The following is a 13975-nucleotide window of genomic DNA, read 5'->3' as shown; positions in this document are numbered from 1 at the left end:
TTAACACACGTTGTGCTTTGGTCTGTTTCCCAACTATCTCAGAATGAGCCATCTCTTGCCTCCCTTGCTTTCTGTTTAATCCCTGCTATAATGGGATCTATAAATACTCCTCTGCAGCAGAGAGCAATCTGTATACCTTTCCAACTAGAGTCAGACTGCTTCAGCATGGAGATGTTCTAGCCAAAGCTAGAACTTTTCCTTTTCTGCTGAAGAGGTGTGCATCCTCGTTGTTGCTCTTGCTTTATCTGGGACTGGGACAGGACTCAGATGTAGAGGTCTCTGTCTGCTGAGGATTTTTTTTATTTTCACACTACACTTCGAGTGCAGCTCCATAAGCTGTGGAAACACTGAGAGCCCTGCTGAATGCTGTTTTCTGGCATTTTTTAAATTATTTTCTAGACCTGCTTGACCAGCATGAATTGTAGTGTGTTTTGGTTTTGTTTTGTTTTTAAAAAAAAACTCTATGCCTAGTCTCTGCTTTGAACTTCAGACCTGCATAGGAATGAAAGCAACAGGGAGAATTGGGAATATTCTCAGAGCATGAGCAGCCACTAAGAAATTGGAGAGAAGCACATTAGCATCTGCCAGGACAAGTGAAGCAAAGCTGGGAGAGGAAGCTGGGGGAAGAGTGAGCCTTTACTGCTCAGGCCAGCCCTCAGGAATCCCAGACCCTGGAGGCAAGAGAGAAAGTCTGGAGAAGGAAGACTTTCCCGTGGTTGAGGAGGATCGGGTTAGAGATCATTTAGGCAAACTTGACACTCACAAATCCATGGGCCCCAATGGGATGCACCCACAAATGCTGAGGGAGCTCGCAGATGTTATTGCTAGGCCACTCTCCATCATCTTTGAAAGGTCATGGAGAACAGGAGAGATGCCTGAAGACTGGAAGAAAGCCAATGTCACCCCAGTCTTCAAAAAGGGCAAGAAGGAGGACCCAGGGAACTACAGGCCAGTCAGCCTCACCTGCATCCCTGGAAAGGTGATGGAGCAGCTCATCCTGGAGGCCATCTCCAAGCATGTGGAGGAAAAGAAGGTGATCAGGAGTAGTCAGCATGGCTTCACCAAGGGGAAATCATGCCTAACCAATCTGATAACCTTGTATGATGGAATGACTGGCTGGGTAGATGAGGTGAGAGCAGTGGATGTTGTCTCCCTTGACTTCAGCAAGGCTTTTGACACTGTCTCCCATAACATCCTCATAGGGAAGCTCAGGAAGCGTGTGCTAGATGAGTGGACAGTGAGGTGGATTGAGAGCTGGCTGAATGGCAGAGCTCAGAGGGTTGTGATCAGCGGCACAGAGTCTAGTTGGAGGCCTGTAGCTAGTGGTGTCCCCCAGGGGTCAGTCCTGGGTCCAGTCTTGTTCAACTTCTTCATCAATGACCTGGATGAAGGGATAGAGTGCACCCTCAGCAAGTTTGCTGACGATACAAAACTGGGAGGAGTGGCCGATACACCAGAGGGCTGTGCTGCCATTCAGAGAGACCTGGACAGGCTGGAGAGGTGGGCGGAGAGGAACCTCATGAAGTTCAACAAAGGGAAGTGCAGGGTCCTGCACCTGGGGAGGAATAACCCCCAGCACCAGGACAGGTTGGGGGTTGACCTGCTGGAAAGCAGCTCTGCAGAGAAGGACCTGAGAGTGCTGGTGGACACCAAGTTAAGCATGAGGCAGCAATGTGCCCTTGTGGCCAAGAAGGCCAACGGTATCCTGGGGTGCATCAGGAAGAGTGTTGCCAGCAGGTCGAGGGAGGTGATCCTTCCCCTCTGCTCAGCCCTGGTGAGGCCACATCTGGAGTACTGCGTCCAGTTCTGGGCTCCCCAGTACAAGAGGGATGTGGCACTACTGGAGCAAGTCCAGCAAAAGGCTACAAAGATGATTAGGGGACTGGAGCATCTCTCTCATGAGGAAAGGCTGAGAGAGCTTGGCCTGTTTAGCCTGGAGAAGAGAAGGCTGAGAGGAGATCTTATCAATGTGTACAAGTATCTGAAGGGAGGGTGTCAAGAGGATGGAGCCAGACTCTTTTCAGTGGTGCCCAGCGACAGGACAAGAGGCAACGGGCACAAACTGAAACACAGAAAGTTCCATCTGAACATGAGGAAAAACTTCTTCGCTGCGAGGGTGACAGAGCACTGGCACAGGTTTCCCAGAGAGGTTGTGGAGTCTCCTTCTCTGGAGATATTCAAAACCCGCCTGGACGCGATCCTGTGCAATGTGCTCTAGGTGACCCTGCTTGAGCAGGGGGGTTGGACTAGATGATCTCCAGAGGTCCCTTCCAACCTCAACCATTCTGTGATTCTGTGAAGAGGGTGAGGATGATGACAATTCTGTCTAGGTCTGTCTTCCAGCAGCTCTCGAGCTTCCTCTCCCTCTGAAGGTAGAGCCATAGTTAAATAACTGTAGATCAGCAAGTTGCCAGAGCCAGATACCTAGGAAATTATTAGTTCTCTTAAGTGCAACCTCTGAACATTGTTTTTTTTTTTTAAATAGACAGCAAATCACTTTAGTGGTGCTATCCCAGAAAATTCAGGTGGAGACATAATTTTTTTACCTAGATATTGGTAAAGGTGTTAGTCAAGTGATGATGTTTCAAGGAATTGGTTTAGTTTACATTGTTGAAATGCTAGCAGTCTTGACTATAGAGGCATGAACTTGCTGCTGTAATGGAAGCATTTTAAAGGCCAAGCCTAAATACTAACAATAGTTTATAAAAAGAAACTGGTTGTTTGGCTACACAAATTGACAGTACAGTTGTTGTAGCATTCACTAATGTATTAATTACTAGAAGACAGGATACTATTAACACATCTTGTATTCTTTGTATTAAGTACAGACATTTTAAGAAAAGATTCCACATTGCAGAAGTGCAATTATCTGTTCTTTCTTAATGCCTGTTTACAAGACATTTTTCTATGCAATGAGTTTTATTCCCTGGTATGCCTTTTTGTGACACCCTGGCCCCGTAATATTAAATCATATGTTTCAGTTCTGCATTAAGTATTTTCTACAGCAGCGCACTAACAGCGCTAAGAATTATTTTTATAGAAACAAGAAATATTTTAAGATGTAAACCAGTAATACAGTCAGAATAGCTATTACTAGTTTTAAAGGATTGTGAGAGCTAATGCTGAATTGTTTTTAAACTATTAATTAAAAGGAACAAATACTGTCTTACAAGGGATCTAAAACAACAGTGTCTATTATAATATCATTTAAGGGATTGTAGAAAGACAGCAATAAACTTATGTTTTATACCAGCTTTTACTGTGGCATTTTCTTATTTTCCTGAATAAATCTAGTTTGTAAAGTAAAAGCAGTTCCTTGGCAGGTAACATGAATAATAATGTTATGCTGCAGTCATAAGTGATACAGTCAGTTACTTCATATTTCAGATAAGAATAAGTCAGATAATTGTTTTCTTTGTGTGTTTGCATAGCTCTTTACTAAAATATGGCCTGATAATATGGTTGTACTTAAGGCCACGCAGATATTTCCTTTAGAAAGCAGTATTATCTCCTATAATCACTTTTTAGCGATCTCCTCAGTGAAGATAATAGGGTTGTTTTTTTCCTACATTTCACAAACTTTTTCCTATCTGAGGTGCCTCATTTGAACTGGTTTTAAAATTTGGGCTCTGAATAAGCTATTTCATGTGCTCTGAGCTTTGATAGAGAGTAATTGAAAATGAATTTTAGAAAACATAAAAATAGAATTTAGATAATGGTAAATAAAGATGCTTGGCTTTGTAGGCTAGGAGCATACACAGACTGTGTATACTGTCAATATATTTCACCTAAACACAAATTTTGTTTCAGGAGCAGAAGAATATACACCTAACAATTGTAACACGGTCTGTAAATGCAGAAAGTTAGTGTTTCTTGTGCCTGTATAGGGTTATCACCCAGAGTCAGCAGAGTTTAAGTTGTGTTGGTGTGTGCCGTACCTCTTTTATTTTACTGCTTTTATTTATTTATTACACACACACACACACCCCCGCAACTGCCAGTCAGTAATGTACTGGGAGCACCGTGCCATTACGCAGTGGAACTGGGATCCCGTGCGCTAGCTGGGGCCCCATCTGCCCCGCTTCTGTCTGCCCCGCGGGCTGCTTCTGGTGCGTGCGTTCCTTGGGAACTCCCACAGAAAGTCAGCTGTCTGATTACTTTGCATTTCCTAGTTTTTACAGGTTTAAATTTGCATTGCCTCAAAGGAGCTTGAATTATGCATGCCATAAAGGTAGATAGTTGGGCACCTGTCAAACGGGAGGGAGGAACGTGGGACTGAGTGCTGCCTCCATCCCTCGTCTGCCCTGGGCCTGCCGCAGTGCAGCATCTCCCCGTCTCCTGCGCTCCAGGCTCTCGGTCCCTTCCTCACTGTCCATTCGGCCTATCCCCTCCCATCAGCCCTGAGCCCTGCTCATCCCTTCTTCCAGCAAGCCCCTTTTGAGCTTTATGGGGTGTTGATAGATTAGATGGATTAAGATTTTAATTGATATTAGCTGAGTGAAAGTGAAATTTAATAGTCACAACCTGTTCTCTAGGATAGCTTTCCCGTATTCACAAGTTGGCAGGGTTTTTTTTCTTCTGACTGTGTAGGGGCAGCATAAGCTGTAAGCCTATAAACATTTAGGTGTGCTTCTATGCAGACCTGTAACTACATTTCATGTCATCTTCAGTTGAACTTCCAAAATGAATAGAAGCTGGCATGCACTAATTGGGACAGAAGGATTGAGACTGTTAAGTCACAACCAGACCCAAGGATTTGATTTTTACGGTCAGCATCAGAAGGTTGCAGGTTCCATCGACTTTTAAGAAGCAGCACTTAACAGAATCCTGGAAAATTCCTGGTTCTGATACCTAAATGGGAATTTCCTACTGCCATGCAGTTCACAAAAAATGCACTGAATCTCAAGGCTAATTGAGTATATTTGCGGATTTTAGAGGATATGCAGTCAGTCCTTACCAGAAGGGGTTTCCCCATCATTAATTAAAGCTGCCCTGGCTTTCAGTGGTGATCATTTAGCTGCCCCCTTCAAGGCGTCCCTCTCCCCTTGTGGACTGGTTTTGAGGAGGCTTCCCCTTCTTACTTAAACAGTTAAGTCCTAGGAGGAACTTGGTAGGAGATACAGAACAAATTATGTTTTAAACTTGTGTTAGATTAGTTTATATTTGCAAACAGAGGATTGTTAAATATGAGGAGGGAGGAATATGGGTTCCAAATTGCCCTGAGATTTTGGTTAGTGCTGGTCATAATGAATCCACTTCTCTACATACATGATGACTCCTGTGCGATCATTTCTGTTATGTGCAGGCCTCACCGCACAGCTGATGAGTTGAGAGAGGAGAATCTTTTCAGTGTCATTTGTTTTTTTGTTTTTTTGTTGTTGTTTTTTTTTCAATCTGACTGGATTTTTATCATCCAGTGAGAGAACAGGATTAAATTACATGTGCTAGGAACTAGGAAGTGGGAAGGAGAGAACTCAACTGTGTTCTGAAGTGCAAGTAATTTTTTATTTCATATTAGTCAGTGAGATATTAGTCTTTTTTAACTTATATTCATACACTTAGGCCTGCACCTTCTAGGCTGGTTTTAATTATGTACCAAAACTGTAAGCCAATTCACTTTAATATCAAGATTAAGCTTTCTTGGTGGGATTTGAGACATAGTAGGGATTTTGTTGTGCTCATTTTCATGCTAAATCTAAAGGTATTAGGCTGATAACATTTCATTGCTTTTTCTTCCAAATACAGGTAGAAGCTCCATTCATACCAAAGTGCAGAGGCCCTGGAGATACCAGCAACTTTGATGACTATGAAGAAGAAGATATTCGTGTGTCTCTAACAGAAAAATGTGCAAAAGAATTTGCTGATTTTTAGTAGGAGTAAGAGGACAAGATGACATCAGGGCTCACATTGGGATCTTTGCACTCTGTTAACAGATGAGGTGAAGCTGAGACCATCATATGTCAAAACAGTTACCTAGTTACTTCATTCCACAAAGCTGACTGAGGTCTTTATTGCCATCTTCCATGTGTGCAGTTTGCACCAACCCTTCTAACTAGGCACAATTAAGCAAGCACTGGTTGTGCAGTAACACAGAGTACTAGACCACTTTCCTACTTAACTTTGGTTTCTGTTGTTCCTTTGTTTCTGTGTATTGTTCATTTTCCCCCTTTTAAAATGAAGTAGTTTTTTACCCAAGAATGCTCCATTTTATTTTGAATAATGTATTATTTGTGTGAGTGAAATGGAAGGTGTTGCGGCTAGTGTGATTTAGACTGAAGTGAAAGATAAATGTTGCTTCTAGTCTGTGCCAGCCAATACTTCTTGTCTGTCTTGTGTCTGATGCTACAATTTATAATAATTTTTTTAGTAGCTCAGACTAAATCTAGCCAACATTTTTAGCGTTTTTGAAGGTAGTATTTATCGCCATATAAATGTCTGCTAAATTAACTTTAAAACATTTCTTCCTGGAGACTGACCAAAATTCAGTAGAATCAATTGGTTGGCTTAAGTAGGGGGCAGTTGCTAGACCCCGTGCCTTGGTTTTCTACATCCCTGCAGTTTTTGTCACTGCCTCCTTCCTTTGTATTCCCTACCTAGGCAGTAGGTAAATTACCGTAGCCAGACTGTACCAGGGAAAGCTTACAGTCTCATGAGAGGGAGTAATTCCACCTGGTCTGGACTTTGGACCATGTTTAACCAAGTCAACTTACCAGCATTTCAGTTGGCAGATATTAAATGGCTTTTTTAACAACAAGAACCCTAAACTCTTAAAGGAAGTTTTGGTCAGTATTGTAGAGAATTATTCATTTTGATTCACCTTTTTTTTTTTTTTTTAATGCCAATGTTGGGGCTCCCAAAGTATTCCTTGTTTCAAGCCTTTTTTGATTTAAAAAAAGGCATCTGTTTCAAAAAATTAAAAATCAAAATGCGCTCTGCCATTAGCTATGAAAAAACAAAAGGTTTAGCAAATGCAAACTCATGTTATGGATGCATTGCTGGATGAACACGGTTATTTTTCGTTAGCTGTTAAGAATAAAAGAGGTTATTGCCAAGTTTTTATTCTGGTATACTATATTAGTAAACCGAGGATGGAGTACTGCTACAATCATTTTCTGTTTAATTACAGCACTTCATTCACAAAGAAAAGAGACAAAGTTTAAAAACTGCCACAGCTGGGTTTATTTTAGTTGCATTGTGTCTTCATTTCTAAGCTACTTTCTTTCAATCAAACGGAACGTATGGTCACACAGATATAAGTATTTGGGCTTAATTATGTTTTTTATACTCTCACCAACTGACTTAAAAGATATTGCTACCATGTGCTAGCTTTGGGCAGTTTTACACATTTATTTCAATGTTAATAATCAGTGGCTCAGCACTTTTTGGGGGGTTGCTTTTAAACTTACTCATAGTAGTTTTATTCGTACACTTGATTCTGGCTATCTCAGTGACCTATCTTAAAACAGCACATTTAAACAGTTTAAACTAGACTCATATTTTATGATCAATTTACATGCATACAAGAATGAATTGTTTTTAATAAAACTGAGCTATATTGATACATAGCCACTGTATTTGTTTGAATGTCAGTGAAAATAAACCACTGACATTACTTCCTTTTAATCTGTATGACACTCCTTTAAGAAAAGCCTTTGTAGACATTTTACAGAACAGTATGAAGTGTAACATCCAACATTCTGTATGTTTAGGTTGTTGAGCATTTTTGCACAACGTCATTAGGAGGCTGACACTGAATGCAGTCTTTGTCCACCCATATTTACATATGTGCAAGAAAAGTATAAGATACTTTGCTGTAGCAAATTTTATGTAACAAAGATATATCGTCACATTAATAAATTTAAAGAAATCCTTTGTATGAAAATGTTAAAATCTTTTGTATTTCATTTAGACCAAGGACATGCTGTTGTATGCTAGCTGTATGCGATAAATTCTACAGTAACTTTGTTGTCGTTTATGAACTTTAAAAGATTTTAATAAATGCTGGAGATCACAATTTGATTCTGTTATGATTTTAATTTTCAATCATTACATTTATAATAAGGTTCAGAGATTTTCTGTTTTGTAAAATACTGTAATCATTCATCTTGTGTGTACAATAAGACAAAAGTCTAGGAAATTGGTTCTGACATGTCTGTCTGATATCCAGATTAAATTCTACGTGGGCATAAGTGGAAAAGTCATCTTAATTCCATGATATTATGCTATTTTTTTAATTTTATGAAAATCCTGTTAGAAAGTAAAATACTTTTCCAATATGGCATAATAGACTTCAGTATGGAAATGAGATTCTATTTTGGAAAAGGAGGGGAAGTGTGCAGTTTCCAAGGCATTAGTGAGTACATTTGACAATGTGAGTATTATTCAACCCTCTCATTTAAACACAGTCATAAAAATATAACTACAGAATATTATGTTACCTGTATTTAATTTCAAAAATCCTTTTCACAATATGGAAAATTGTATATCTATGACAGTAGAGGCTTGTTAATTTTACACATTTGAGGAATTCAGTGTTGAACTATATGGTATATTTTAATTGTACTCTAGTTGTATGTAACTTTCATTTCCAACATAAAGGATTGTATCTCATTAAGTAAATTGCTTTTTTTATTATCTTGTCAGTTGCATTAAAACCCTTATTTTTAAATCCTTTAAAGTATTTTACTAATTTTTGCAAATAATTAGATGTTTTTAAGTGCTGCAATAGTGTGCAATATAGTAAACATTTATATACAGAAGTGCAAATTAAATTATGTACAACACTGCATGAAATATTGTGCTGCTTCTTTGTGAATCAGAATGTTGTATGATAATTCATTGCATTCCACCATACACTGCAAATAGAGTTTGAAAGCAAGATGAAAAGGTTATGAAATATATACTGCACATAATAGTTGGGACCCATTAAGCTTCACACTAACTAGGGTGTTTGGAGAACGTGGTGTGGATTAAAGGCACTGTGAGAAGTCTGTGAGTTGGACTTAGACAATCAAGTGAAAGTAAGATGATCGTTATCTGCAATATCATTTGTCTTCATATTTTCGCATTCAGACTTATTGCTTTTTATTAAAGATGACTGCCTGTTTTTAAATTGTCTGCAGATCCCTGCTGTACAAAATTTGTGCTGTGTCTCATTGTGCTGTGAAACAACTGATAGAAGTAAAGACTGTTAATGGTCTTGGCATTGTCTGTCTTGAGGCTTTTTCTGCCAGTGTTGCTTGGAGAGGCTCTGATATCTGCTGTCTGTAATGCAGCTCCTTTTCCTGCCGTGCGATCAGAGCTTCAGCCTCTTTGCTTATGCTGTTGTACGCCTACTGACTGTGGTTTTGTGTTTTACTTGGTTTCATAGTATAAATGCTATATTACATTTTAAAGACTTTTGTACTTTTTCTAAAGATGATCTAAGCAACTGCAAAACAATTTTCTTCACCTTTGACCACAATTCCCGTGCAAACACAGCATGTCAAGCAGCAGATTTGAAGCTGTCATTCAAATCTGTTGTTCTTACAACTTGCCACACTTACAGAGGAGAAACTGGTAAAATGATGATTCCGTTCTCAAACTGGGACGTGTATAGCTGATCTGGATGTTTGACCAAAGGAAAAAAAAAAAAAATCAGTTGCCAGCATTACTATACAAGGTAGTGTGGGTCTTGCACAACATTCTAAAAAATGTTTTGATTTGACAGCTTGAGGAATCAACTGATTTAAGGTCTCTGACATAAGGGGTAAAACGTAAGGATCTTATGTCAGGCTGGGCAATGATCACTTCCAGTAGGAGGGTTAGCAGTTCCACAAGGATATTTAAATGCCTGTAGATAGTAAATATTTCTTTTCATATATGAGAGTTAAGTAAAATTTTTTTGTTTGTTTGTTTTAATGAGGACAAGATAACTGCCTTAGGATAAGATATGATTTCTGAAGATAGCTTCCCTTTCCAACTTTAGAGGTTGAGAGTGAATGAATAAAGGGCTGAATTAAACCTGAGGGCTATTAATATTTCTACCCTTTGCTGGGGGGGGGTCTTTTTCTTTCTGGACTCCAAAAAGGCATGTCTGCTGGAAAGAATCTTGCATATCTTCAAAGTGCAATATATCCTTATGATTCACTGCTCCAAAAAGCTCCTACTTAAGTGGCCTTAACAGGAACTTAAGGATGCCAGGAAATCATTTGGATGAGTTCCCATTACATTATTTCTAAGCTAGTAACATTTGCTTTAAAAACCTTACAATCTGGATGTCCCGTTCCCTCCATCAGAGGGTCAAATACAAATTATTTGCAAAAATGTATTTCTAAAAATTGTGTTTACTTGGCTCTTTGCTTGAAATTTTAAAGGCAACATATTTGTGATGTCCATTTGCATTAGCTCATGGTTAGTGAAGCATGTAAGAAAAACCCAGTGACAAACTTGCACATTCCTTATTAGTGTTCAGCTGTAAGATTCAGATTTTGATAGATAACGGTACCTAGATACTAGCAATCCAGTATCTAATTTCAAATTCTGTTTTTTGTGTTGAGAAGCAGCCTGAGAATGAGGTATCTTTGTCTAAGGATAAAACAGAGAAAACACTGTCTAACACGGACATGGTTGCAGCACAAAAGCTCTCTTTAGGATGTAACGTCGTTCTGTTTGGAAGATGTCTGAGCGGCCAGCGATCTGTTCCCAAACATGAACGGCCATAGTGACTGGTGTTCTCCTTTGCTGGGAGATAAAGGTCAGGCGCTTTTCTTCCTTTGCCTTTGCTTCCAAGATCCTGTGGAAGATTCAACAGGACACAATCTCAGGTACGTTTACTCCAATGGAGCAAAATCTTAATGCTCGGGTTTGTAGTACAGTAAGACTTTCTATGACTGTGCCCAGTCAGTTTTTAAAATTTGAAGAAGAATCCTGTTGATTATAGCAACAAAGAGAAAACTGGAATGATGGAAAAGCTTGATGTATTCCCTTTCCTCACCCCCCCCCCCCAATATTTGATGCAGGAGTTAAAGAAGTATTGCTGCATCAGCATAAGTCAGCAGGTCATTTAAAGCTCGTTCCAATTGATATATGTAACAAAAGGCTGTTGATTGAAAAGTCAGCAGTTCAGCTGCGAGAGCATGCTGGATACTTTCACAGACTTGAGTGTCTGCAATAGGTTACTTTAAATCAAGAATTTTTACGTAAAAGTGAGGTTGAGGGCTGGTATTTATTTTTGCTAGACTTGTTTCCAGTGAGGCCATTTAGCTTTGCCAAGTCATATACTTTTTCATTTAATGGAAATCATTCCCACTTGATGCTACATGTAGAGAAATATTTAGATGAAAGAGAAGCAGCAGGTTTTCAAGTAAGCAGAGAGAGGGATACCTCTGATTTCTCCATGCTTTCTTCAAGACCCTTCTGCCTATGGCAGTGTGGTGGCTGTCAAGATGTTGGTGACAAGAAATTAATTAAAGTAAAAAAACAACAATTTACCTTACTCAAAATTTGGGCTTAGATAGTATCCTTTACAATATTGATGGATTCAGAGACAGAGGTATTTCCACCTCCTTGTAACTTGTCAGAAACACACAAAGCCTACTGTAAAATCTACTTGTGGAAGCCTGGTTTGAATCGTGTCCTTGATTTTAGATATCTTTTGTGTATACAAAAAGCACCTGAGAGCCTGGATCTTCCTGCTTCCTCAGAAAAAGTTAACTTTATATCCAAAACTAGAGGCTTTTTCAGTTGCTTTCTTTGCTCTAAGATCTTAAATAGTGAAAAAGGGTGAAATGAAAACATTTGTATTATGTAAATGTCTTGTAAATAGAGAATACTTTAAATGGCTTACAAAGTAACTGCATCCTATTGTGTTTGTATCCTTTCTAAATATGCTGATAAACCTTTGTGGGAAGGAATCTGGTATAACTTAAATGGATTCAATAGCCCTACTCCTCTCGACTTCCCTCTTTAGAAAGACGCTATCACGATTTTGTTTGTGCTTTTCACTTGCCTTGTATCACTCAAAAAATTTATTCCTTGCTTTTCTTTACCTCTGCTCTCTAGTTTGGTTACCATTAACCTTTTGAAATTCTTCTGCCACCAAGATAATTTAATTAAAAAAAAATCCAACATCTTTTCTTTTATATTTAGCAGCATATCAATACTTTGGTCTGCATAGCTGTATTACAAGAACTATTTTCTATTGCATTTTCCTTGTTGTGTATCTATATTGACACTTGGGATGTGTATATAGTTATGTAGGTAATTGTCAGTTCAACAAAATGAATGCTTGATTAGAAAATCCTTTCAATTTCTTTCTTCTTTATAGCTTCTACCTGATGTGTTGTGTAAAGCAGCGATTTAAGAGTCAGGACTCTAATGATGGGAACATTTTGTTGCTTTACTTAGCCAAGGTGTTACCTATCTCACAGGCACATTAATTGATGTTATTAAGCATGTTAAAATTGTCAGTTCATAGGAGTTAGTTGTGCAATATGTGACAGTGTAATCAATATGCAGTCATTTCTCAAATGTAAAATATCCCTTTTTTTATCTGCCATCATAAAAAGTTTAGCATGTGTGTCCCCAGTAAATATGTTCCCTTTGTTCCCTGTCTCTTGCAGGATGTATCAAGAAGTATATGTTCGGCAGGGTTCCTTTCTGGTGGGTAAAAACTACGGGATATGCTGAACAGGTCACCTTAATAAAATTATTATGTTGTATCAGAAACTGATGGAAGAATCAGTATAAGATCTACATGATACGAGGGGGACGTGTATAATATAAGAATATAATTTGTTAATGTTAGCACATTAGCTCACATCAGGAGTGCACTTCTGAGGTAAATCTCGCAGTCATTCCCGGTTACTGTGGCATGGTCTTGGAGTTTATGAACTGGATTTCTTTTGGATGAAGTTAAACTGGAAGTTGTGCTCCAGAAGGGCATCTAACGTTCTTCAATTGCTACTGGACAATCAGTCCATTGGGTCAGACTAGGGCTAGCACAAAATAAATACCCTGAAACATGTAGTGTGTGTGGATGTTGGGTAAGTGATACTGTTTTGCTTTATAATTCCACTCCTATTAGGCTGTACTGCTTGCTAATGGAGACGTAGCCGCAGAGGCCATAGCTCTGCTTGCCCATTTGCCCTGGCAAGTTTAAAAAAAAAAGAGAGAGAGAGAGAGAGAGAGAAAAGCAGTGACACTCTCTTCTATTTAATGGGAACATAACCAAATATATTTTGCTGGTTTTTATCCTGGTAACTGAGGAAACAAAATCCTATCATGCTGTCTTTGGTATATTTGACGTACCCACCACAAATGCAATTTACACAAGGTATAAATGTTTTTCCTGCTTCCAAGACTAGGATGGCTCTGTGGAAAGGTTTCTCACAGTCTTTAATGCCTTAGAACACTTTAGTGGTGTGTTGCAGAGCACTGTAACATCCCAGGTAAATCTAGCCAGAAAATGCTTGGTGCATTTGAGACTGCTGCACGCCGGACTCTGCAGTCCGGCACAGGTGAGGTGCTTGGGGAGGCAGCTATAGATGGCAGAGTGGTGAATATGTCAGGGGGTACCAGAAACTGTGGGGAGGTCTGCTAACTCCATAGGCAAGGCCGTGTTCAGTGCCAGGGCTTCCAGAACGAGCACCGTCCCAAGGCTGCAGCAGAAGGGTCCAAGAGCTTTGGCAAGCGGCATTAACAAAATCATTGGATCACAGACACCAGGTTCCAGGACACCTCAATCTGCTTCTGACTGACAGGGGCTAATGTCTGGCTGAGATCATCTGCTTTGGCTCGCTTCTTACCAGAAAACTATCCGTATGTGAGAAATATGACTACAGACAGTCATAATGCTGAGCTATCAGCTCCAGTACAAAGTGGCTTTTACAGGGAATGATACTGCTCAAGGATCTTAAACCACCTCTTGAATGAGGTCAAATCTCCACTGTGAAGTGAAACCTTTACCCAAGAATTTCCAAGGATATTTAACCAA

General features: G+C 39.4%; 1 protein-coding gene across 2 annotated transcripts in view; it reads left to right on the top strand.

Moving 5' to 3' along the window:
- PRKACB (protein kinase cAMP-activated catalytic subunit beta) overlaps window positions 1-8014 on the top strand; it is an 82053-nt gene extending 74039 nt beyond the window's left edge. For both annotated transcript variants that reach the window (XM_067301001.1, XM_013961422.2), the window contains one exon: window positions 5746-8014. In XM_067301001.1, the coding sequence (XP_067157102.1) occupies window positions 5746-5871 (126 nt within the window). In that variant the 3' untranslated portion in view covers window positions 5872-8014. The remainder of the gene's footprint in view (window positions 1-5745) is intronic.
- Window positions 8015-13975: the final 5961 nt, after the last annotated feature.

The sequence above is a fragment of the Apteryx mantelli genome, chromosome 8, assembly GCF_036417845.1.
Source record: "Apteryx mantelli isolate bAptMan1 chromosome 8, bAptMan1.hap1, whole genome shotgun sequence".
In the NCBI taxonomy this organism is placed as follows: domain Eukaryota; kingdom Metazoa; phylum Chordata; class Aves; order Apterygiformes; family Apterygidae; genus Apteryx; species Apteryx mantelli.
This window is presented reverse-complemented; position numbering and strand designations above follow the sequence as displayed.